The sequence below is a fragment of the Schistocerca piceifrons genome, chromosome X (assembly GCF_021461385.2).
Source record: "Schistocerca piceifrons isolate TAMUIC-IGC-003096 chromosome X, iqSchPice1.1, whole genome shotgun sequence".
Taxonomy (NCBI): domain Eukaryota; kingdom Metazoa; phylum Arthropoda; class Insecta; order Orthoptera; family Acrididae; genus Schistocerca; species Schistocerca piceifrons.
The window spans coordinates 169,892,185-169,916,049 of NC_060149.1; the positions used below are offsets into that span (position 1 = coordinate 169,892,185).

Consider the following 23,865-nt stretch of genomic DNA (forward strand, 5'->3'; position numbering starts at 1 on the left):
CTTGGACAACACACTGTCTTTCCATCAGTTAGTAACTACCTATTTCATTTATACAACTACATTTAGAAGGTTGCACTTTGTAAGATGAATAATGCTGTGTTGACAGTTGTGTTCAATCATAGAAATTAAAGTATTAACCAAGGGTTCAGCCCTCTAGTGTCCCCCTCTTTTGACAGGAATTGTAGCCCTCTGTACAACAAAGGCCACCACAGCATTCCCTAATGCTTATTTTATGAGTGATCTAGACCAGTAACAATGACTGCCACACAAGCTGGCATGACATTTTGAATGGCTCTACCATCCGTCTGAAGCCCCCACTGTCCTAGAGCTCCATGGCATCCTTTGCCACCTCACTCTAGATTCATCTCCACCAGCACTACATGGCCACTGTCAAGGCCAGATACCAACGATACTGTAATTCTGTAAGACATTATGGTAACTTTGATCAACTAAACACTTGTAACACTATGCAATAAGCCGCCTCACGTCAACACTGAAGAAAAAAAACATATCCCACAATAGTTTCTACAGCCACTTTGATGGTCATCTCACCCCCCCTCCCCCACCCTCCCCACTCTGAAGGCCTTGTGGAAGGGGGAAAGATTATACAGGAATACAGGACAGCTAGCCAGTCTGCAAATATTTTAGGATTTCAACACAAAGTTTTATTCTAATTTTTTCATCATGTTTTTTAACTACACGTGCGGCATCAGTTCCCTCAGAACCTGTGTGTCCAGTCAACAGTGGCATCAGCAGATGTTTCTGTTTCCAATAACCTGTTGACAAAACCAGATACACTCACCACCATGGCGAGCCAATAGGAGGTGTGGGGAAAGTATGATAGGTTGATTGTTGTCTGTTTCTTGGAATGCAGAGCGAAGTCAGGACCCTCTCTTGGAAATTTGTGGTAAGGTCTTATGGAACCGAACTGCTGAGGTCATTAGTCCCTAAGATTGGACACTATTAAATCTAACTTAAACTAACTTATGCTAAGGACGGCACACACACCAATGGCCGAGGGAGGACTCAAACCTCAGACCACACGGCTATTCCGCACAGCCGACCCTCTCTTGTGTCCCAGTTCTATAGCAGGATGGATGGTGTAGGCTGTCTGTCTATGACACTGCGTCTTCTCAACCAGCCACCAGCAAACTCAAACACGATCTGTTTCCTCTTTCTTCCTATTCCTTTAACCACTACAATCACCTAGACTGGGAGATGGCCGCAAAGTCTGGCCTGGGCGATTCCTATGTACCCTGAACTCTTACAATATATGGAATTTTTACCTGCCAGCCTCATGTATAATTTCAAACTCCCTTCAGACGCCCAGGTCCTGGTCCATTGTGGTCAAGCACCCCTTCTATGCCTGTACACATTGAAGCTCTCTGTTAACACACTATATGTAAATAGTTTCGTTTACAACTGGACACTGCTTTATTATGCCATGTCAGTTAGTAAATTAAAGCACAGGTCTAAATAGTTCAAAATTTACTACTGATGTTACCTAAATTGACAGTATGAACGTAAACAATTCACTTGTCAATAAAACAAAATTTTGTCACTAAATGTCAGTACAGAATTGTAGATCATTCAGTAATGCTACAAATTTCTATTGTAATGGGAAATATTAAGCATGAAATAGTGGTGGGAATGTTATGTGCAGATGCAAGGCAATTTCTCTGTGTTACTGAGGAGTTTGTGAACCTTTTGTAAGATGTATCACACAGGAAAATAAATGCTACAAATACTGTGAAACAACATGTCATTCAGTAGTGTCTCTTAATTGTGCATTATGTATGTTTCATTGCTGTCTGACATACCCTAAGTTGTAAGAACACCACATATGCGCAAGAAAGCTCACTTTGTAAATTCTACTGAACGCAACAGGCACATCTCAAAGTGTCATTCCTCTCATTTTTATGAATAACTTATATCAGTTTTACTTATAAAATAGTGGCTAGACCGTCTGATGATTCCTCAGAGGCAATAAATCATGTTCAGAGGTAGAGAACTTGTTAAACGACTACTGAATAAACAATTTTCAGTCCTACCAAATTCAACTATTATATGTGGGAAAATTCAACAACAGTAAAACATGGATAGTAGGAGAAACATTTGTAAAGACTGATTTTTGTGCTTTTAGTATGAAGCAGTCAAATATTTGGAGATATGAAAAAAAAGAAAGAAAAAGAAATTAAAACAGACAGATACATGAGATAGAAAAACTTCTCAAGTCACGAGAGACATGAACGACAGGATATACCATAAAAGAGTGCACTGAAACAAAATAATGAGTCACGGTCAGATTCCTCACCTGTTATATCACAAGTAACTGTGTGTGTAACCAAATGCATCAGAGATGTATCACATATGTCCTAGGAGAAGAATCACAGTATAACCTCGCTTTTACTTTCCCGGAATTAACGTTTTCGCGCCTGTTATGATATTTTTTAAAGCTACCATCAAATTTTGTATGTCCACAATATTTATTCACACCTGATTTTGCAACATATTTATAATTTTTCCGTGATTTTCACTTTATGAAAAAATATTCATGGGGGAAAAAATCTCACATAAAATGATGCTGGCACGATGTCAGCCTTCAAGTAGTGTTTACAATCATTATGTGATTAAATTTCTTGACACCAGGGTGCGCTACTTAGCAGATTTAAACCGGTAAACGTGTACAAGTTGGAACAATTCATGCCATATCTCCTGCCGCTGCCAAACTCTACTCTGCATGGTGGCTGATAGGATAACTAGGTTCATGTGAATAAAGATATCATGACCAAGTTCTACGATTTCCAAATTGTCTCTAAAGCGCGTGCACAGTTTTGTGATTGTTGTAATTGTCGTCACACCTCTGTCGAACCATAGTTAGTGTGTTTCGTCTTTTGGCTGCTTGTAGCGCTAGTTGACACCTTCATTCAGTTTGCATTGCTCAAATGTTTATGGTTTAAACACAGCGCAAATTACGTATATTCTCATGCTGATCAAAATGTGTTTCAAAGATTTATTATCATTGTTAAGTGCAATATTTACATACGTATTTTTTGTGATGTTACACAAAAAACAATGTGAGTGATAGTTTGGGTGTGTGTGATTTTCTACATAACTGATTACCGGATAACCTCAAAAAGATGACTACAGTTCAAGAGATGCAGAGCTATATATATGCAAACACCACACAAAATACTTATCTAAATATTTGCACTTGATATCAAGAAAAAATTCTCAAAACACACTGTTCTAAGCATGAAAAAATATGTAACTGGTGCAATGTCTCATTATTTAAATAATGAATGGCAGCTGCAGGCAACCCAAAAACATGAATAATGACATATGAAATTGAGTCAAACATCTCTGTTTCCAAATTACCCATTATATCAGCAGTTTTTATTAGATAATAAACAAGCCCTTGCAAGAGTACTTTGATGCCTATTATGCTATTATGTGCACATACATAAAGTGCGATAATGCAAGGGGGGTATCCTATATGTAACTTTTACAGCTTAAAACATTATTTCCCACATTTTACATTTTGCCACATTTTACACCATTTTTTGAAGTCCCTTGAAAAGTGTAAAAGTGGGGTTCCACTGTATCTTAATTTTTATCCAGTGATGCCTGGGAAAAATCATTGATAATGTAGACTGGAAAACCTACACAGTATTGAGAAATGAGCCTGCAGAATAAGAATACCGTACTTTTTGCTCATGAAGTAAGAAAGTGGTTTTGGAACAGAGTGAGAGGATTATACAGAAACAATACTTACAAAGCCAACTGCTTCAGTGACAGATGCTGGCGCTTCTCCTCCACCTTGAGCTATCTCCACACCATCATCAAAATGAATATTTGGTGAAACCTGGCTCACAATTCCTTCTGCTGGTGTCTCTGGGGTCTGCACATCACCAACGTTGCCTATACACATAAAAGCTAATTAATACATGTAAGCAGATGCAACAAGCACTTGCATTATTTATAAGGTGTCTGAACAACAATTCAAGAAAAAAATTAGTAATGTAAATTAACTAGTGGGACAATGGTAAGTATTCAAAAACACATGAAGTTTTAATTGAAGAGATTTACCAACCAATCATAAAAACTGTATAGCATTAATGCTGGGTTTTGAAATGGTCACCTACTGAAGGAAATGTGTAGAATTACAGTAGTACCTATGAAGTATATATCCTGTACAGATTTCATAATACTTAACATTAAGATACGTGAGTTTTTTATACAAAGAAATAAAAAAACATATGGACAGCCACTACAGATCACACAAAAGCTTTCTATATGGTGCTAACTACATTGGGCACTGTGCAATCTGAAGAAAAAACAGAAGATAGAAATGGGTATAGGGAGGCTATTGCATTATCTAATGACAACGTAAAGCAAGGAAAAAATATACTTCCTGATGGGAGGTGATAGTACAGAGAAGATCTGAGTAAAAGAATTTAATTCATCTATTTAAATTGAGGCAACTGAGATTTCAACTGAGGGAAACTGTAAAGGTGCACTTATGTATATTATACTAAGTGATAGTTATTGGGATTTATTAGCAATTACTGGTGATCACCACGAAATGTTGCTCTACTTTGTCTTGTGTCTCACTTTTGATGGAATGTTCACATCAGTATTACTGGAGCATAATTTGTTATTTGTACCTCAACTACAAGTCACACTAAACCTATTTTTTAAATTATTATATTGTCGACCCTAGCATCTAACTCATAATCAGTGAAGTTCAGAGCCAGATAAAACAAATTTTCCAGGAGTGTGACTATATATTGATGGACAATGAAAGATTTTTTGACACATTATGGACTAAATATGGTAATGGAAATACCTTTGTTGAATACAAATAGTGGAACAAGTAAAGGTAACAAATCACTGCATAGTTGAGGCACTGAATGGTTGATAACTACATAAACGAGACTGAAAACACTGTTAAGCTTTCAAACAAGTCCACAGAAAACTCTCTCTCTCTCTCTCTCTCTCTCTCTCTCTCGCTGCACAGCTACAGTGACCAGACTGACTACATTTACACTGGAAGTGCAGTTTGGCTAGGATGAGGGGTTGTATTGGTTAGAATAGTTGAGGGGAGAAAGAAAGCTGGAATTGCGAGGGAAATTTAGAAGAACGTGTGGCTGCCAGCTGAAAGGGAGAGGCAGCAGGCCAACAGGACAGGACTGTGGCATTGGGGATTTTGCTCTGACAGACAGGGAGAGATGTATATGGTACAGAGGCGTGCACTGCAGGAATGCTAGGTAAGTGCCGCTTACCCATATGGCTTTTCTGTAGTGAAAATAGGTCAAATTTTTCTGTTATCAGTCCTCTATGTTCTGGAAACATAAATGTTTCTTCTGCAACTTGTGTTTCAGCAATGGAAAAGCTGCAACCCTTACCGCTGAGCTAAGAGCTGCTGCTGTGTGATACGCATAGTGGAGGGCATGTGTGTGTGCATGCGCACAGGCGCGATTTTGAGTGACTTGGGGAAGCTGTGAGGCTTCTGCTGCCCTGTCAGTTAGCTCACGTGTGGTACGCCCATGTGCCACAGGCAAGCTCTGAGCCTTCTGCTGACTAGTTAGCTAGCTAACGCATCGTGACAAATTTTTTTCAAGTGAAAGTCAAGTTATTTTTTGTAGACATTCCAAGTTCAGAAAACAATATTTATTTCTATGGAGTGAAAGAGACGTTTGAATTAGAATTGTTGCATGAAGACATTTGTAGTTCAGAACATAATATCAGTATAATGTAAGTATGGTATTCATTTATTTATTTTAAGTTTTATTGTGTTGGTTTGTTGATTACGATATAATGAACAAGTACAGTCTGAAATGTACTAGACTGATACAACAAATTAATATTTACACAGAGCTTTTTAAATTTGTAATCCCCTTCCATACACCAGTTTTTTTGAGTGCAGGGTGGTGTAATGGATAGTGTGTCTGCTTTGTAAATTCGAGGCCAGGGTTCGAATCTTAGCATCAGCAAAAGTTTAATTTTTTTGCTTCAATCTCATACATATGTCACTGATACAGAAGACTGTAAAAATGTCTCAGGAATTATAAAAAAATTCATTTATTAATTCTGTTTTTCTTTATTCTCTATAATTACAGTACAGTGGAGGTGGAGTGTATAATAGAGCAATTGTTGTGAAGAGCATTTCGTCTAAGGCAAAACAGGAAATTGTGCAATCTGGTAGACCTTGCCCAGAACTGCCTAATCTGAAGGCAGCTCGTACAGAGAAAAGCCAAGAATACGTTTGACATTTCCAAATGTCTCAATATAGCAAGACAGACTGGATTGCAGGGAGTTCGATGCTTAACAAACTTTTTTGCTGGCCATGTTTATTGTTTGAAAAAGAACAAACTGTATGGTAGAACAATGGATATAATAACCTGAACAATTTGCACAATGCCATACAGAAACACAAGAAATCTCAATCACATGTAAACATGTGGATTTTCCGGTGCCCAGTACACACTGTTATGCTGACTCGTGGTTCCATTAAATTTAGATTGTGCCTTGTCACTCCACACTACCTTCATCACAAATTGCTCATCATCAGTTACCATTTGCTGATACCATTCACAAACTTGCATTCGGCGACCAGTATTGTCATCATGAATCGCGTGCGGTAATCATTGAATGTAAACTTTCCACTTTGCAGCTTTCAAAATTCTTTATACACTTGTAATGCTAAACCCTACTTTGTGTGCCCATTGCGTAGCAGACTTCTGTGGAGAATTAAGAAACGTTTCCAACTCGACAGCCGACAAAGCAGGACTTGTAGCTGTACACTGTCTTCTTGATCTTCCTTTGTCAACAACACAAATTGTTCCATGCAATTCAAACTTGTCAATGATGCATTTAATTGCTATGCAGGTTGGTAGTTCTGTTTCAAATTCCCACCCCCACTGACGTTGCACTTCAACAGCATTATCAAACTTGAAAAACCACTTCACAACACATTTTCATTGCTCAAATGTCAAGCATGTTCCTGCCATCTTGTTTTCTCAATATTGAGATGAAAGTACTAACATCTGTTGAGCCAAAGACCATACTACAACACACTCTTAACTCAAATCGAATGGCAATATCAATACCTCGATAGAGCCTGACAAAGATAGTATACATTTTTCTGGCAGACTCTGTATATCCAAAGGCCATATTTGTTCATTGTTTTAGCTACAGCTTAAATCTAGTTCTGTCTCAGTCAGTTTCTTGCAAAAAAGAATGCAAAATATTTTTTCAGACGTTAACAGGTTTGGGTCATTTTCCCACAAATCCTCAAAAAGAATGTATGCACTAAATGAATTTGCAGTGAAAAGAATGTCAAGACATGCCCCAACATGATGGAATTTTTCATCCTGTTTGGTACATACTGTGAAAGATCAGCGAACCTTATTTGTTGAATTCTTTGAACACGTACTGGATGAAAGCTCAAATTAGGACAACGAAATGATAATTGCAGCTCGTGTATTTTTTAAATTTCTGGCTTGCCCTGAAACAACTCTTTCTACTGACATTCAGCAGAATTTTTTGTTTCACAGATGTACTCTTCAATATTCTTCAGTCTAAACACCTAGATATTCTGCATTGTTCACAAAAGATTCAAGGTACGAAAAGGGAAATACTGAACCTTAGAAACCAGGCTGATTTGGTGTGGAGTGACACTCAGGCACAAAATGCTGATGCTGAAGATGAACCTCCCGCTAAACAGCAGCGTTGTAATGTACATCCCTCCATTTCAAGAAAGTCCCTCTCCTATGATATTGTTGACAATATAGTTGTGCAAACTGAGGAAAGGTTTGAATTATTGCATCAACTTTGTTGGACCCAAAGACGTATCAAATGTAGAGAACATATTTCACTACATCTGCATTTGAAAAATTGAGACAAACTATCTGCGTTATATGCATATGGAAACTTTAGTAATGATCACCTATATGACCTTGTGATATCACTGAAGAGCAGACAATAAGATACAGCTCTGTCTGAAATGTATAAACTAGGATTACTTGTTTTTACTGTTCCAATCACAACTGCATCTGTAGAAAGATCTTTTTCTGAAGTAAGAAGAATTAAATTGTACCAAGGTGTACACAGAGTCAACAGCATCTTTCTGGTTTGGTACTTCTATCCAAAGAAGCGGAGGTTCTTCACAATCTAAGAAGTAGGCATACCTTCTATGATGATGTAGTCACTGAGTTCACCAGACAAGAAAGAAGAATGGAATTTACATACAAATAAAAATTAATATTAGTGCAGTTATGTAGATAATTGTAAAATCTAGTTCATTAATTGAAATTTGTCAAGTGCATGTATCAATAAATATGATGCTATGCGTGGGCAATAGAATCTCATTTCCAGTTCATTCTGTACATTGCCCCAAAGCATTTTTTCAGCATACCCAGCATTATATAGCACCACATGCCCCTGATATGGTGATATGGAAGACTAGATTAGAAGTCAACTTCAATGGTTGCTTCACGTTATTGAGCCCTCACCAATATAATGTCCTCTGAACTATATAGATGGAAATTATCCTTACAACATATACTTTGATTCCACAGTCCTCTTGCCTCTGAAATCTGCAAACCCTTGACCTAAACCTAGCCCCTCCCCTGAGCCGATGCCGCCCCCCCCCCCCACCCCCTCGCCCATCCCACTCCACATCACTCATATCCTCCTCTCACAATCTGCTCCACCTTGCCATTACATGCCACATGTAGCTTCCACTGCCTGCACTACAATGAGCTCACTAGTGCCACAGTCCCTTCCAATGCATTTGCTGCTTCTCCCTCCTAGCCATTACCCAACATTCCCCCAACACTTCTTCCTATTACCCATCATATTACTCCCCTTGCCTGCTCCACTTGATACATCCTTTAACAGAGTCAAGCTGAAGCCCAATACAATGTAGTCAGAGAGAGAGAGAGAGAGAGAGAGAGAGAGAGTGTGTGTGTGTGTGTGTGTGTGTGTGTGTGTGTGTGTGTGTGTGTGTGTGTGAGACCTGTTCCATCTTTACCCAATTCTTTTCCTAACTCAGTCATTGTCAGCAGATCACAATTCCCAAACGTCTATATGGTATAAGCTATAGGACTTCATCCAAGAAACCATAACTAAAAACCTTTTGCAGCACAGATACCACTGAAAGAAGTAGGCTAGCAGATAGTTACATGTAATTATTTGCAACACACATTTACCTCTGCCGCTATTCCTCTGATGAACACTTGGCTACTTCAAAACATACAGGTATAATTACTGATACATATTATCAAATAAACAATCACTTTTAATTGTACCTTACACAATATGGTAAACCAAAAACTATATTTCATATGTTATTAATAACTAAGAGTTAGCCGTGGTAAAAATTCAGCAGAATAACTATTATTTTAAAAAGACAAAAATATTACACGTAAGATGATAAAATGCTTTACTCTTACCAGGTGAGCCATATCCTAAAATGTTTGTGTGGCTTGACAGGGCAGCAACAACAGCATCTCTAGCTTGAAGAATGTGGAGAGCATTAAGAACATGCTGTAGAGCTTGTTGTTTAGCTGAGCGGGAGCCAAGTGATAATATTATGTTGGACAATGATGTCTGTGGTGTTTTTGACTGACCATTAGGAGACTGTGTTGACTGAGTTTTATCTTCAGTGGTACTTTCAAAGAGACCTATAATAACAACAACAACAGCAACAACAACAATAATAATAATAATAATAATAATAATAATAATAATAATAAAGCACATTATTTAAAAATTGTCAGTAGTTCCCTAGAAATAAGACAGTATTTCTAAAATCACTAAGGTTTTTATGGAACTGCTGATAACAATTAACTGAACAGTAATATGCATTTAGAAGGCTATGTTATAACAAACTACTGGTTTTGGAAGTCAACAATCACATACAGGGAAATGTCAAATAACGATTGGAGAATTTTGTTACTGATAAGGAGCTGGATCACATTCAAACTGTAACCATCTTATAACTTATTCATGAAAGTGTTAATCTATATTTTTCTTTATTGCATACAACACACAACTGTTCTAAAGAGGAGGGAGAATTTTAATAGTTATTCTAGTCTTAAAAGCAATCACAGTGACTTTTAAGCAACTTTATGTACTAACACAGAAACATATTGAATTTTGCTGAGTTGCCAGCAGGTGTTTACTGCTATCTACAAACAATACTGTCACTTTAGGGAATGAATTCTATGCTACAAAACCCTCACTAAAATATGAAATACGCTGACTCTGCATCGTGAGCGATTATTAATTCCCCAGATGAATCACTCATCTCAGATTTGTAATATGACAACTTCATCTATTCCCATAGTATGTCCCTAGACTAGAACTTTATATGATGATTTAGAATGGAAATTCCCAGAGTGTGACAACAGTATCACTTATGAGATAATACAGTAAGCAATAGCTCTTAGGGCAGAAAACATTATCTTCTTGGGAGACTTAGCAATAAATTCATTTCATCTAAACTTATTGTTCATTTGGATACCTGCCATCCATGTGTGTGAATTGAATTAACATTTATTTTTTATACCAGTGGCTTAAATCACCCAGGTCTTACTGACTACAATAAAACATGAAGTGACAATAAAGTGTGAATATTGCTACATCCAACATGCAGTGTCAGTAATAATCAGTACAGTGCCAATCAACACACAATTTAATATCTTCCTGGTTAACAAACTTTCTAGAATTCCCTACGACTCAATGGAGTTCTCTAATATCTGTGTGTGGGAAATGGAAGGGGGCGGGGGGGGGGGGGGGGGGGGGGGAGAAGGAGGCAGCATGCATGCTTTTTGTACGGATGCAGAAGAGGGGACAAGGGAGAGGGGACAAGGGTTTTCATCTCTCACCTCCACCCAAGTTGTTAGTATTTCATCATTTGAAAATCCATAATTGATACACACTTACCAAGCATGGAGGCTCCAAGCGGATCACTTGATGAAAGAAACAGAACAGGTTCATGGAGATCTGGAACTTGTGTATCAAATGTTGTCCAAGCCACAGAATGTGAAGAACCGCAAGCAACTCGATTAATACGAATGTCTTCGAGACCATGAACTAATGCAGGTTTCCTGTTTACTACAGTTGTTCCGTTACCTTGCTGACCATGATCATTGTCTCCCCATGCATATACCTAAAACCAGTCAAAATACCTTATACAGTGATGTTACTGGGTCTCACTTTGTGTTGAAAATGTGTGTTTAAAAGCTTAGTAACACTATTATCTGAGTATAGTTAAAACATACAGCTCCGGTATCAGTCACTGCCAAGCAATGCAACGCTCCAACAGCAACATGCACAATTTTTTTTCCTCTTAAGCCCTCCACTAATGTAGGTTTCCTGACATGCTGTTCCACAGCATGACCTAAGCGATAATAATCACCTTTACCCCAGGTCCAAACCTGTAACAATTTAATTGATTAAAAAATGGTTAACAGATAAATATCAAAGAGTTCTAAAGAAAATGCCATAATTATAATGTTACTTTACAAACTTTAGTTGAAATGTAAGGTGAAAGATCAATACTTCAGACAGAATTATCAGGGAAAGCTTTTTATAAAAATCATGCAAGTCAGTTACATAGTCAATATGTACTTTTCAGTATACCATTTATGTTCCTTTACTGTTTAATTCCTATAAGAAGCATAAATAGAATGAGAGTTTAATATCTTATTGTAGATCAGTTCTTGGAATATTTTTCTTAGGACATTAGACAAGTTTGAATGCCCAGTGGTTAAATTACGTCAGTATTTCTCTGAAAACCCCTACCCCTTCTCTCTGCCCCAATAACTCAAACTTCTCTACAACCACTTTATCGGCTCTTCTTTGTACATGCTAAATATCCCCAGATATTTCAATTCTACAAATATGCCACACAACTGAGCAGTATACTATATGTTCAGAAGGAGTTTTGTAATCAACCTCTTCAGTTCCCTATAATATTGTTACTTCCAGATATTTTTATGAGTGATAATTTTCAGACAACTGCTTCAAACAACAAGTCCAGCAATCCACACATGATAGAAATAGTTAAGACCTCCTGAGTACAAATACATGCAATCTTTTTAATAGTGTGACCAATGAGGGAGCAGCAATGGTCTCCAAAGGTGAAAAGGTCTTTAAGAAATCCTTTAAGAAATCTAGGAGAGTATTTGCATTTGGCTGAACTGATAAGTGTGTCACTACCAACTTACATAAATAAAAAAATGAGAACATTTATTTCAGATCTGAAAAATGCAGAACAATAGTGGTTAAGCCAGAATATGTTATAAGCTGCAGTATAGATAAGTAAATACAAAATAAAGTAATAAAATATGGCAACACCTATAATTGGTTTAATGGAATGGAGAATGTTGCAAAAACGGAGACCACTACAACCTCACTACAAATGAGACTTAATGGCAACTGGTGCATCCCTATGAATTGCCTTGCATGAACTGTATAACAATTTTCACAGTCAGTTACTGGGAAAAGAACTATCAGGAAATCCTAAGAAATTCTGGTCACACACAAAGTCATAAAATAGTCAAAACTTTCATTCAATCTCTCATCAATCTGTCTGGTGTTGGAACTGAAGACAGCATATCGAAAGCAGAAATCTTAAATATTGCATATAAAAATGTATTTATGTGACGATATTATCTTACTAATGTTTGACCACCATACAGACTCAGAAGTGAGATATACTGATATTAGTATCTTTGTGTTGAAAAATAATTAAGGACTTCTCAAAGTGAACAAGTCACCATGCACTGACAGAATTCCAGTTAATTATTGCAATGAATACAATGTGGGACTTGCTCCTTTCCTAGCTCACATTCATTGAAAACCTCTTGCAGAACAAAGCATCTGACCGGAAAGGAGAGGAGGTCACTCCAATTTAAAAAATATTGAATTCTTCATTTGTGTGGCCATGTTGTCCATAGTTGCTCTACAATTCTTGAGGATATTTTTTTCTGTTGATGCAACTACAAAAATGGGTTCCTCCCCCCACCCCCCCTCCCCCCACCAGAAGTGTTTCCCTTTATTGAGGTAAAGTATCATCAGTGGTGGTGATTTTCACTTGATTTCTCACTTACATCAGGAAATTCCATCTGATAATACATCACTGGCGTTTTTCTTCTTTACACACCTGTAGTTGTGGTCTAATTTTTAGTTGTTATGCAGCACTATGCATTTCTTATGTTTCTCACACTACACTTTTTCGCACATCACTGTTTACTGTTTGTTTTTATACTTTTAAGTATACTTTTTTCACACACTGTTTTTGTTTTTATACTTCTAAGTATACTTAGAAGTATAAAAACAAACAGTAAACAGTGGTGAGCAAAAAAGTGTGGTGTGAAAAACATAAGGAATGCATAGTGATGTGGAACTAAAAATTAGACCACAACTACCAGTGGCTAAAGAAGAAAAACAACAACAATGTGTTAGCAGATGGCATTTTACGATGTTAAGTGAAAATCACCACTACTGATGATACTTTACTTAAATAAAGAAAAACACATCTGGTGGTGGAAAAAAAAAAGAAAAAAAAAACCAACGCATTTTTGTAGTTGCATTGACAGAACAAAAATATCTTCATAAAATAAAATATTGGATGCACAGAATTACAGACCAATATTGCTTATATCTATTTGTTATAGGATCCTACAGTATATCTAAGCACAAACATTATGATGTTCCTAGAATACAACAATATCTCTCAAAGTATCAGCATGGATTCAAGAAACATCACTTGCATGAAAAACTGATTAATTTATTCATGTGCAACATCCTCAAAACAATACATGCATGAGAAAAGTTAGATTCTACATTCTTAAATTTCCAAGCGGCATTCAACACCATACTACATCGCTGATTACAATCCAAGATGCTATTTACACTGATATGTGATTAACTCAATGAATAGTTGACCAGTAGTACTCTGTTACACTGGATGGTGAATGTTCAACAGAAATGAAAGTGGAAACTGAGTGTGCCCCAAGAGAGCATAACAGGACCTCTAATGTTCTTCACATATACAGGGCATTTATCAGATAGGATCAGCAGCAGATAAGATTATTCAATGACATTGATCGTGTCTATGGGAATGTAAGTAGTGGAAATACAGTTCTTGTATGAGTAATTTAGGTCAGCTTGATAATATTACTAAAATTCATTGAAAAGTTTTGTGAATTAGTCTCATAACACAATTAATTGGACTCAAAATATTTTTGCAGGGAAAGGAAGAACACTGACAGGAGAACTGGAAAAACTGAATAACTGTAAATATTCCTACAGTATAGATACCATGTATTACAAAAACACAAAATTAAAAATAAAGTTTGACAAAATAGTACCTCCAATAGCATTTCTTGTCCATAGTGCATACTTGCTATCAGCAATTAGTAATCCTGAATACAAAGACATACAAATATTTTTATTGATTTAACTGTGGGTTCTTGGTGAAACATTGTATGTTGTATTAATTAAACAAAACATTTATTTAGCCTTGTTCCACAAACTTTATTGTTATTGTATGACCTAGGTTTTAGGTCCAAGCCCATTTTTTAGTACACAACTGAGCTTAAACATGGCAACCAAGCAAAGATAAATATGTCAACTTTTTAATCCATCAATTCTTGACATAAACAATAATGGTTAGCTCTGTAGGCAGTTTTGATATAGTTACATTTGTTTCCTACAACAGTCATTAGGACAGCATTTACAATAACTATGAAGAATATACACTGGAGTAGAGCTATATGCACAGCACTAGAGTAGAGCTATAAACAAAGGAATTTGTGTCATTATCTAATGATTACGAATGAAGGCATCCAGGTTTCTTCTCCTATGCAGAGGCTGTAACATTGTCTACAAGTGTCGAACAACTGAACTGAGTCTGCTCATTCAATAGCAAATGTGGGGATACACACATCTTTTTTTCATTTCTAATATTTATAATTTGGTGAGCTTTGAAATCTTTCGCTTTATTTGTAGGACTTCAACATCTATTAAAAATTTGTGGTTTTGGTTGAAGGAATACTTGGCAAAGGATAAAACTGGCATTTTTGTTCTCCAGTTTTATGGTTTTCTTTGAGCCTAGTACGGACTGGCCTCCCAGACTGTCCAATAAAGCAGGACTGGCAGTCTTTGCAGATGATCTTATAAACCTCATTTTTCTTTATGATGGGTTGTTTGTGTTCTGAATCGAAGCAACATCCACCTAACATCTGTGGAACATAGAAAAACACAGGGAAACCCTTTGTTTTTAAAATGTTGCTTATCCTATTAGTAATTTTACCCATAAAAGGGAAACTGCATCATTTCCTTTTCAGTCATATATGCTGTTCATTGGATACAGTAGGGATCTGGCTTGCTTCTTTAGTTATTTATTGAGAATGATGTCAAATAATTCTGGATTTCAATTAATTATTTGTGGCAACTGCTGAGTGTAAATATACCAGGAATGTTCCCAATGTTAGTGGTAATTCAACTGCATGCGATACAGTTTTTCCAAATAAAGCAGACAAGTTGCAGGCATGGAAGACAGTCAAAAGTGCACTTGAGCATGTGGCAAATGTGTCTCCCAAATAATGAAAAATAGAACAGTTACAAATTAGCATCACACTGACAGTAAAGAGATCAGTGAACTTAGCAAATGCTTGGAAGAATTAGAGTATAGGAAAAACATACAGACAGCTGTGTGTGCAAACCTGAGATGTAATGATAAGTGCCTGAAACTCAAATTAAAACAATCACAAAATATCACAAGAAGGAAGCGCAGGAGAAGGTGGCTGAAATAATAGGCAAACTGTTTTCAAGAGTGTAGATAAAGTGATCGTTGAGTGGAAAGAAATGAGCAAAGTGGCAAAGAGAAGACATTCACAAAGAAGTTCCATTCGATGCTGTAGCTTTGAAATGTTATTTGTTTTTCAGAAATCCCACTTCCAGGGCTACCAACAATGAAAAGATGGAAATCAAGCTCTTTCAGATGCTTTCCTGTTGTGCTTACAGATGTCTTATAAATAATGAATGTCCAGTCATCCGTACTGTCAAAAGCTAAACATGTATGGGTGCTTTCATTCAGTGAAATGAATGCATACAGCAGTATTACATATGACTCTGTTGATGAACGTACTGTAGAAGCACACACTAATGTGTAATTTGTTAAGGTACGTCATATGTTTTCAGTATGGAACCAACGAGTTGAGTTTAATTTTCACAGACAGATAAGAGTTGATCAATTAAACACTATTATCTGCTCCATACAATATACTGGGTTCAATATTGTTGTGTGGTACTGTGTGACCTCAGCACAAAAAATCCATCTGTTTGGAAAGGTCTTAATGTGACAGAAACAAATTATCGCTTTCCCAATCTGCAATATGAGGATCAATGAATCAGCATCGTGTTAGATGTTCCACATATATTTAAATTAATGAGGAACGACTTTCTAGATGATGGAATAAGACTTCCAGATGGGAAAATTGTTAATGAATCTATCATATAAAAACTACTCACATTAGGTACGAGTGCAATGTAGTTGTGTCCTAAACTGTCACAAGTTCACCTCACTGACAGTGGCAGAGAACATCAAAGTTTTTATTGAGTCTTAAAGTACCTGATGTCTGGGGAAGAGAAAGCAGCTAATGTTTTTCAACTTGCGAACAACACATTTGACATCCTGGATGCCTGTAGATGCAACGACAAGAATACATTATCATTTCGTTACGTGATGCACAAGGATGTTGAAGAAAGAATTTTAAGGTAAGCATTTGAAAAAAAAAAAAAAAAAAAAAAAGAGTGTATGATGTATAAATCATTTGCCCCATTACAGAAAGGCATAATGACAAATGTTTGCTCATTATTCAGACTGTTCTCAGATCTTCGGCCACTGTAAATAAGACTTATTCTAACCGCACAACTGAACCATGACAATGGAAAAATTTTTCTCACAAATAAGAGGAACTGGGCACTTCTACTTGACTCCTTCTCCAACAGGAGTAAAACATTGATTACGGCTGCTACTCTTGGGTCACAACACCCATGATACTCCAGTTTGAAATGAAACTGCAGTGTAAGCAGATAACAGTGTCAAATTTTTTAAATCAAACATGATCAGAGAGCTCCAGGATATTAACTTCCCTTTTCAACCTGCACTTGAAGACTCTGCTGTCAAAGAGGGACCTGAGCGATGTGCAGGATGATTCTCCTACCTGGCTGACTACATCGTGTTTCACGCAAAGAACTATGATGATACAGTGGGGTCATCATCTAGTAATATTTTAAGTCCTCCTGTTGCAGATATAGAACATTTTGGTTGGACTGAAGTCCTATCTCAAGGTGAGCTTACAGTCTACATCTACATCTACATACATACTCCACAAGTCACTGTACACTGCATGGCAGAGGGTGCCCTGTACCACAACTAGTTGTTAAACATATGACATACGACTGATTACAGAAAGTATATCAAACTGAAGTTATTTTTATTGAATTTAAGTCTTTGGCTAGTACTTTGACAGAAAGAAACATAGTGAAAACAATCTGTGCTGCTGTTCAAATCAAATATACTGATTAAGCACCAGAAATTATAAAAGTGTATATCAGAACTAGACATTTCAGTCACATGTGGTTCCTGAATACGAAGATAAAAATGCAACGGCAGCAGCAGTACAAAAGACAAAATCCTGGCAGTGGTATGCTTCATGCATTACCAATACCTAAACTGGTGGTCAGCAACCTTTTAGCAGGCAAGGGCGAATAGTGGCAAAATGAAATAACAGCAGGTCCAGTGGCAGTGCTAGGTGTGGGCCAGGGTGGCCCCAGGCCCACCAAAAATTATCTTGGTCCAATCAAAACGGACAGACAAATTACAGAACCAAAGTCCAAAGTCAAACTTTACTTCATAAAATTAAAACAATTTTTATACATGCTAGGCATATGGCTAACCACTCTGTCAATTTATTAAAAAAATTGTATTGTCCCATACTAAAGACGTAAAATAAAATTAAATACAATAGAAGTGGATTTTAGGAAAATGAAGTTAATATCGACCTATCCATCAATCTGTACATGCTGATCACCAAGCGAATGAACTAGTTGATATATTTATCGAACAAACAGTTCTTCCCCACTTTCTGTTTTGTGTTTGTGCATGTGTTTCACAGTTGGCACTAAGAATACACAATAAAAGCATTCTTGCTATCATTGTGGTCTTTGTTTTGTTTTTTTGTAGTTAATTCTTTGTGTTACTGAAAGTGAATGTAGTCACATGGAAAAATAGCCAAGCATATCAGATTTCTTCACTTGGCAGAAAAAGTTATGTAAGCAAATGAGGACATTATAGCATCTCCATCTGTAACAGTGAATGTTAGTCTCCACAATCTAGAAAGTGAAGCAGAAAACATTAGGTTTGATGGCAGTGAAATCGAAGTAGGAAAAGAATTAAAAAACAGTTGGAAATTGAAACCTCATTGAAAATAAAGGTAAAGATCTTTCTGTTGCTAGCAGTTGCACTTGCAGCACTAATCTGTGTGCTTCAGTTTATGATATATCTACAAAACCAACAGATAGACCACTACAACTTCTAGTAAGGCATTTTCCTTTTCAAAATAAGTTATAAATACATATATGTGATTTTTAACAGTGGTACATTACAGCATAATCAATCCTGTTTTTCGATACAATCAAGGTTATTAAAAGGAAGGTTGGGCCCAAAGTGAAATGGTTCAAATGGCTCTGAGCACTATGGGACTTAAATTCTGAGGTCATCAGACCCCTAGAACTTAGAACTACTTAAACCTAACTAACCTAAGGACATCACACACATCCATGCCCAAGGCAGGATTCGAACCTGCGACCATAGCAGTCGCGCGGTTCCAGACTGTAGCGCCTAGAACCGCTCGGCCACCCCAGCCTGCCCCAAAGTGAATCAAGCTGCGATTGGTTGGTTGGTTGGTGCAATGACATCACTATAGGAGCAAAGCCATGCAGCAACTGTTGCAATGAGCAACTCATAAATAAATGAAGAATGTACCCTTACGGACATTCTTAAAACAAACTGAAACTTTGAATTATAGCTTTTGGATGAACAGATAAATCTGAAAAATGAGTTTCTAGATGCTTTTTAAAATTTATATAATACATTTACATGTTAATGAAGCTGACTGTTTAATATTCAGTATCTGCTTAGTCAGTAAAGAGCAGACCATGCCATAGTGCTTGGTAAATCTCCCTTGCATCGAGCAAACATGATACGTTTGTGCAGAGTTACTTCTGCTGGACAGCCATTTGTTGCCTTATTGTGCTTTACACTTCTTCACTTATTTTCACTGAATGTCGTCTGGTGGACATTCATTAATATATCATGGAATATGTACTTTCTTAATATCACTGTTATTCTTGAATATTTGTCTAGCTATGTACATTAATATACTACTGTTTGATTTAAAAACAGTTTTTAGGATTTGATTTGTACTCAGATGCTCTTTAGCCCAATTTGTCCACTCCCTTCTACTTACCCTCCCCTTTATAGCTTTTGTTCTGCCAGAACGTTCCAGTTTAGAACATGGCTCCTGCTGTGTAAGTTTTATACATTGTGTGTGTGTGTGTGTGTGTGTGTGTGTGTGTGTGTGTGTGTGTGTGTGTGATGAGTTGTTATGCAACATCATTCACATTTATATTGTTGTTGCAAGATACCTGTTGAATGTCTTTATATTCAGTGTGACTAATAGATGAACACCTGTGAATGGTTTAAGGGACAAACTCAATTGTGACATTTAAAGCTGTTATTTAATTAAACAAAAAAGAACAATTATAAATATCATTGTCTAAGATAATGAACATGTTGGACAAGGTAACTGATCATTACAATGGTTCAACAATCACAGTATGGCCACCTGCCCTGAGAATGCATGTCAATTATGACTGGCAGTTGCTGACACATATATGGTATTTTCCAAAATTTTTTGAGTTCTTCTAATTGAGTGTTAGCAACACAGAGGAAAAGAAAAATTGTGTGGATAGTACTGCAAATTAGCTGATGTGTATTTTCATCCATTCATTTAATAGTAATAGTAATAATAATAATAATAATAATAAGAAGAAGAAGAAGAAGAACAACAACAACAACAACAACAACTACTACTACTACTACTACTACTACTACTACTAAAGTCTGTATCTTTATTACCTGGCCATACTTTGATAATGCCAAGGAAAATTGAGCACCACATTCAATTTGTATTACACCCATATTATTTAAACGCTCTATATTCCGTGGTACATTACACCCCTCACTTCCACCCCGTCCAAGCTTTCCAAAATCTCCATCACCCCAAGAAAAAACAAGGCCTTCATCAGATAAAGCCAATGTTTGTGCATCTCTGCTTCCACAGGCAACCTGCACAATATGATGTCCAAGGAGGGCTGACACCTAAAACAGATACTACAGGTTAGATATTATTTTTACACTCCTGGAAATGGAAAAAAGAACACATTGACACCGGTTTGTCAGACCCACCATACTTGCTCCGGACACTGCGAGAGGGCTGTACAAGCAATGATCACACGCACGGCACAGCGGACACACCAGGAACCGCGGTGTTGGCCGTCGAATGGCGCTAGCTGCGCAGCATTTGTGCACCGCCGCCGTCAGTGTCAGCCAGTTTGCCGTGGCATACAGAGCTCCATCGCAGTCTTTAACACTGGTAGCATGCCGCGACAGCGTGGACGTGAACCGTATGTGCAGTTGACGGACTTTGAGCGAGGGCGTATAGTGGGCATGCGGGAGGCCTGGTGGACGTACCGCCGAATTGCTCAACACGTGGGGCGTGAGGTCTCCACAGTACATCGATGTTGTCGCCAGTGGTCGGCGGAAGGTGCACGTGCCCGTCGACCTGGGACCGGACCGCAGCGACGCACGGATGCACGCCAAGACCGTAGGATCCTACGCAGTGCCGTAGGGGACCGCACCGCCACTTCCCAGCAAATTAGGGACACTGTTGCTCCTGGGGTATCGGCGAGGACCATTCGCAACCGTCTCCATGAAGCTGGGCTACGGTCCCGCACACCGTTAAGCCGTCTTCCGCTCACGTGCCAACATCGCGCAGCCCGCCTCCAGTGGTGTCGCGACAGGCGTGAACGGAGGGACGAATGGAGACGTGTCGTCTTCAGCGATGAGAGTCGCTTCTGCCTTGGTGCCAATGATGGTCGTATGCGTGTTTGGCGCCGTGCAGGTGAGCGCCACAATCAGGACTGCATACGACCGAGGCACACAGGGCCAACACCCGGCAACATGGTGTGGGGAGCGATCTCCTACACTGGCCGTACACCACTGGTGATCGTCGAGGGGACACTGAATAGTGCACGGTACATCCAAACCGTCATCGAACCCATCGTTCTACCATTCCTAGACCGGCAAGGGAACTTGCTGTTCCAACAGGACAATGCACGTCCGCATGTATCCCGTGCCACCCAACGTGCTCTAGAAGGTGTAAGTCAGCTACCCTGGCCAGCAAGATCTCCGGATCTGTCCCCCATTGAGCATGTTTGGGACTGGATGAAGCGTCGTCTCACGCGGTCTGCACGTCCAGCACGAACGCTGGTCCAACTGAGGCACCAGGTGGAAATGGCATGGCAAGCCGTTCCACAGGACTACATCCAGCATCTCTACGATCATCTCCATGGGAGAATAGCAGCCTGCATTGCTGCGAAAGGTGGATATACACTGTACTAGTGCCGACATTGTGCATGCTCTGTTGCCTGTGTCTATGTGCCTGCAGTTCTGTCAGTGTGATCATGTGATGTATCTGACCCCAGGAATGTGTCAATAAAGTTTCCCCTTCCTGGGACAATGAATTCACGGTGTTCTTATTTCAATTTCCAGGAGTGTATAAATGCAAACATCATCACAGAGAAATAAGATGTCACACTTCTACAATATTATTACAATTAGTACTCCAATGTTAATTTGTCACATTTTTATTCTTGGTATGTCTCCTTGAGAAGAGCAACATTAGCTAAAATAATGCCAATGATTTATATGTAGCCCAATTAGTGTGGCTCAATAAAATATTTTTTATTTGATTTTTCATTAATTACACCTGACAAAAAAAATGGTTCAAATGGCTCTGAGCACTATGGGACTTAACAGCTGCGGTCATCAGTCCCCTAGAACTTAGAACTACTTAAACCTAACTAACCTAAGGACATCACACACATCCATGCCCGAGGCAGGATTTGAACCTGCGACCGTAGCAGTCGCGCGGTTTCGGACTGAGCGCCTAGAACCGCGAGACTACCGCGGCCGGCTACACCTGACAGACATTTGTTCACAGATGATGAGAGAAATTTAAATTTTGTAATGGCTGGTATGAAACAATAGCAGAAAAGTAATTGTTATTCAAGAATTCGGAGATCTTTCAAAAATTATGAATTAACCACTGGTTTATTAGAAATATAATCATAAGTAACTGAACTGAAGAGACAATCTTAATTGTAGAACTAAGCTCGTAAGAACCTGTAGGCAAAGCTATGCTCTGAAAATTCAGCTTATGTATAATAAACTTTCTATGTTACCATAGCCAGCATTGCAGGTTATGAAGAATTGAACAATATCTTTAGCATACAACATGAATTACACAATGTCCAGAGTTTATGGAGTACAAAACAACCAAAGGCAAATGAGAACCCCACACAGTTATTCATTACTGTAATTACTGTTATTCTTTCTCTGCTTCACCATTTTAGCAAGCCTGAAAACTTGGAACTGTGCTTAATGACAATTTAACATTAAGAAAATAGTGAACTAATGTTTTGGATACCATTTTTGGTGTAGTTTCATTGTTCATCACAGAATCCATCAGTATGTCTTATTTTTCATAAAGCTTTTCATTTTGGTTACCACTCTTCTGTGGTAGATGTTGCATAAACATCAGAGCTGCATAATTTACAGCATAAACCACTCTTATTCTCTTTGATTATCAACTGTGTATCTGTCTTATAACTGTAAACACTAAGAGGTTATCCGCAGATGTACTACCCTTGAATCTTCACAGTACTATCTACCTGACACATATTGCAGAATGACACTGCTCATGTTGACCAAAAGGTTTTGATAAGAGTGCATTGGCCAAACGGTGGATTATATTGACTGATAACCATGCTCAATTATGAATGCCATTCTGCTTCTCAATTAGAGCCAAATGGTTATACAGTGTACAACTAGTCTCAAGGAACAACAGTTTGGATAATTTTTGTCTCATGTTTTAAAGCATGCCAGTCCTTGAATTCAGGAGGCACCACATTCATAGATGCAAAGTCTAAAAACTACTCAGTCACTGCAGTAATTGTTGGTATCACCTCACAGCAACTAATGTGGACTGAGATCTACCACACGAGTATGAATAGTCAAATAAACTTTGATGATTAGCTTAATGATTACTTCAAAGTATGTCTACCATGCAAATAAGAGTTATTAAAACAACATAGAATGTATCTTTCCACTCTGGTATGAAAAATTTGTTCTGTGAGCTCAGTACCCATCCTGTTTCAAATTACTAGTTTTTAAACAACAATCTTCACTTATTTGCAAAAAAATGTGTGAAATCACGGGTGGCATACTGCTATTTGTATCACTCACTCACTTTTTAAATAGTTTTATGTTTCAACTATTTTTTAAACAATAGCTTGTGATAAAATTTGCTCAAAAAGTAATTTATTAGTGTATTTATAATCATGTCTGACTGTCTTGTGCTCTTATTGCTTCAAACAGTCTGTTATCTGTGAGTGTGTTTATGTCTTGCATCAAAGTGTGTTTACAATGCTGGTTAG

At 37.8% G+C, this 23,865-nt stretch overlaps 1 protein-coding gene across 1 annotated transcript in view; it reads right to left on the reverse strand.

Moving 5' to 3' along the window:
• The window catches only part of LOC124723043 (E3 ubiquitin-protein ligase HERC2), an 819,840-nt gene that overhangs the window by 282,334 nt on the left and 513,641 nt on the right, over positions 1-23,865 (reverse strand). Inside the window, exons 55-59 of the mRNA XM_047248222.1 lie at positions 20,225-20,467; positions 11,292-11,447; positions 10,954-11,179; positions 9,459-9,689; positions 3,776-3,921 (exon numbers count right to left, since the gene is read on the reverse strand). Coding sequence (XP_047104178.1) covers positions 3,776-3,921; positions 9,459-9,689; positions 10,954-11,179; positions 11,292-11,447; positions 20,225-20,467 — 1,002 coding nt within the window. The remainder of the gene's footprint in view (positions 1-3,775; positions 3,922-9,458; positions 9,690-10,953; positions 11,180-11,291; positions 11,448-20,224; positions 20,468-23,865) is intronic.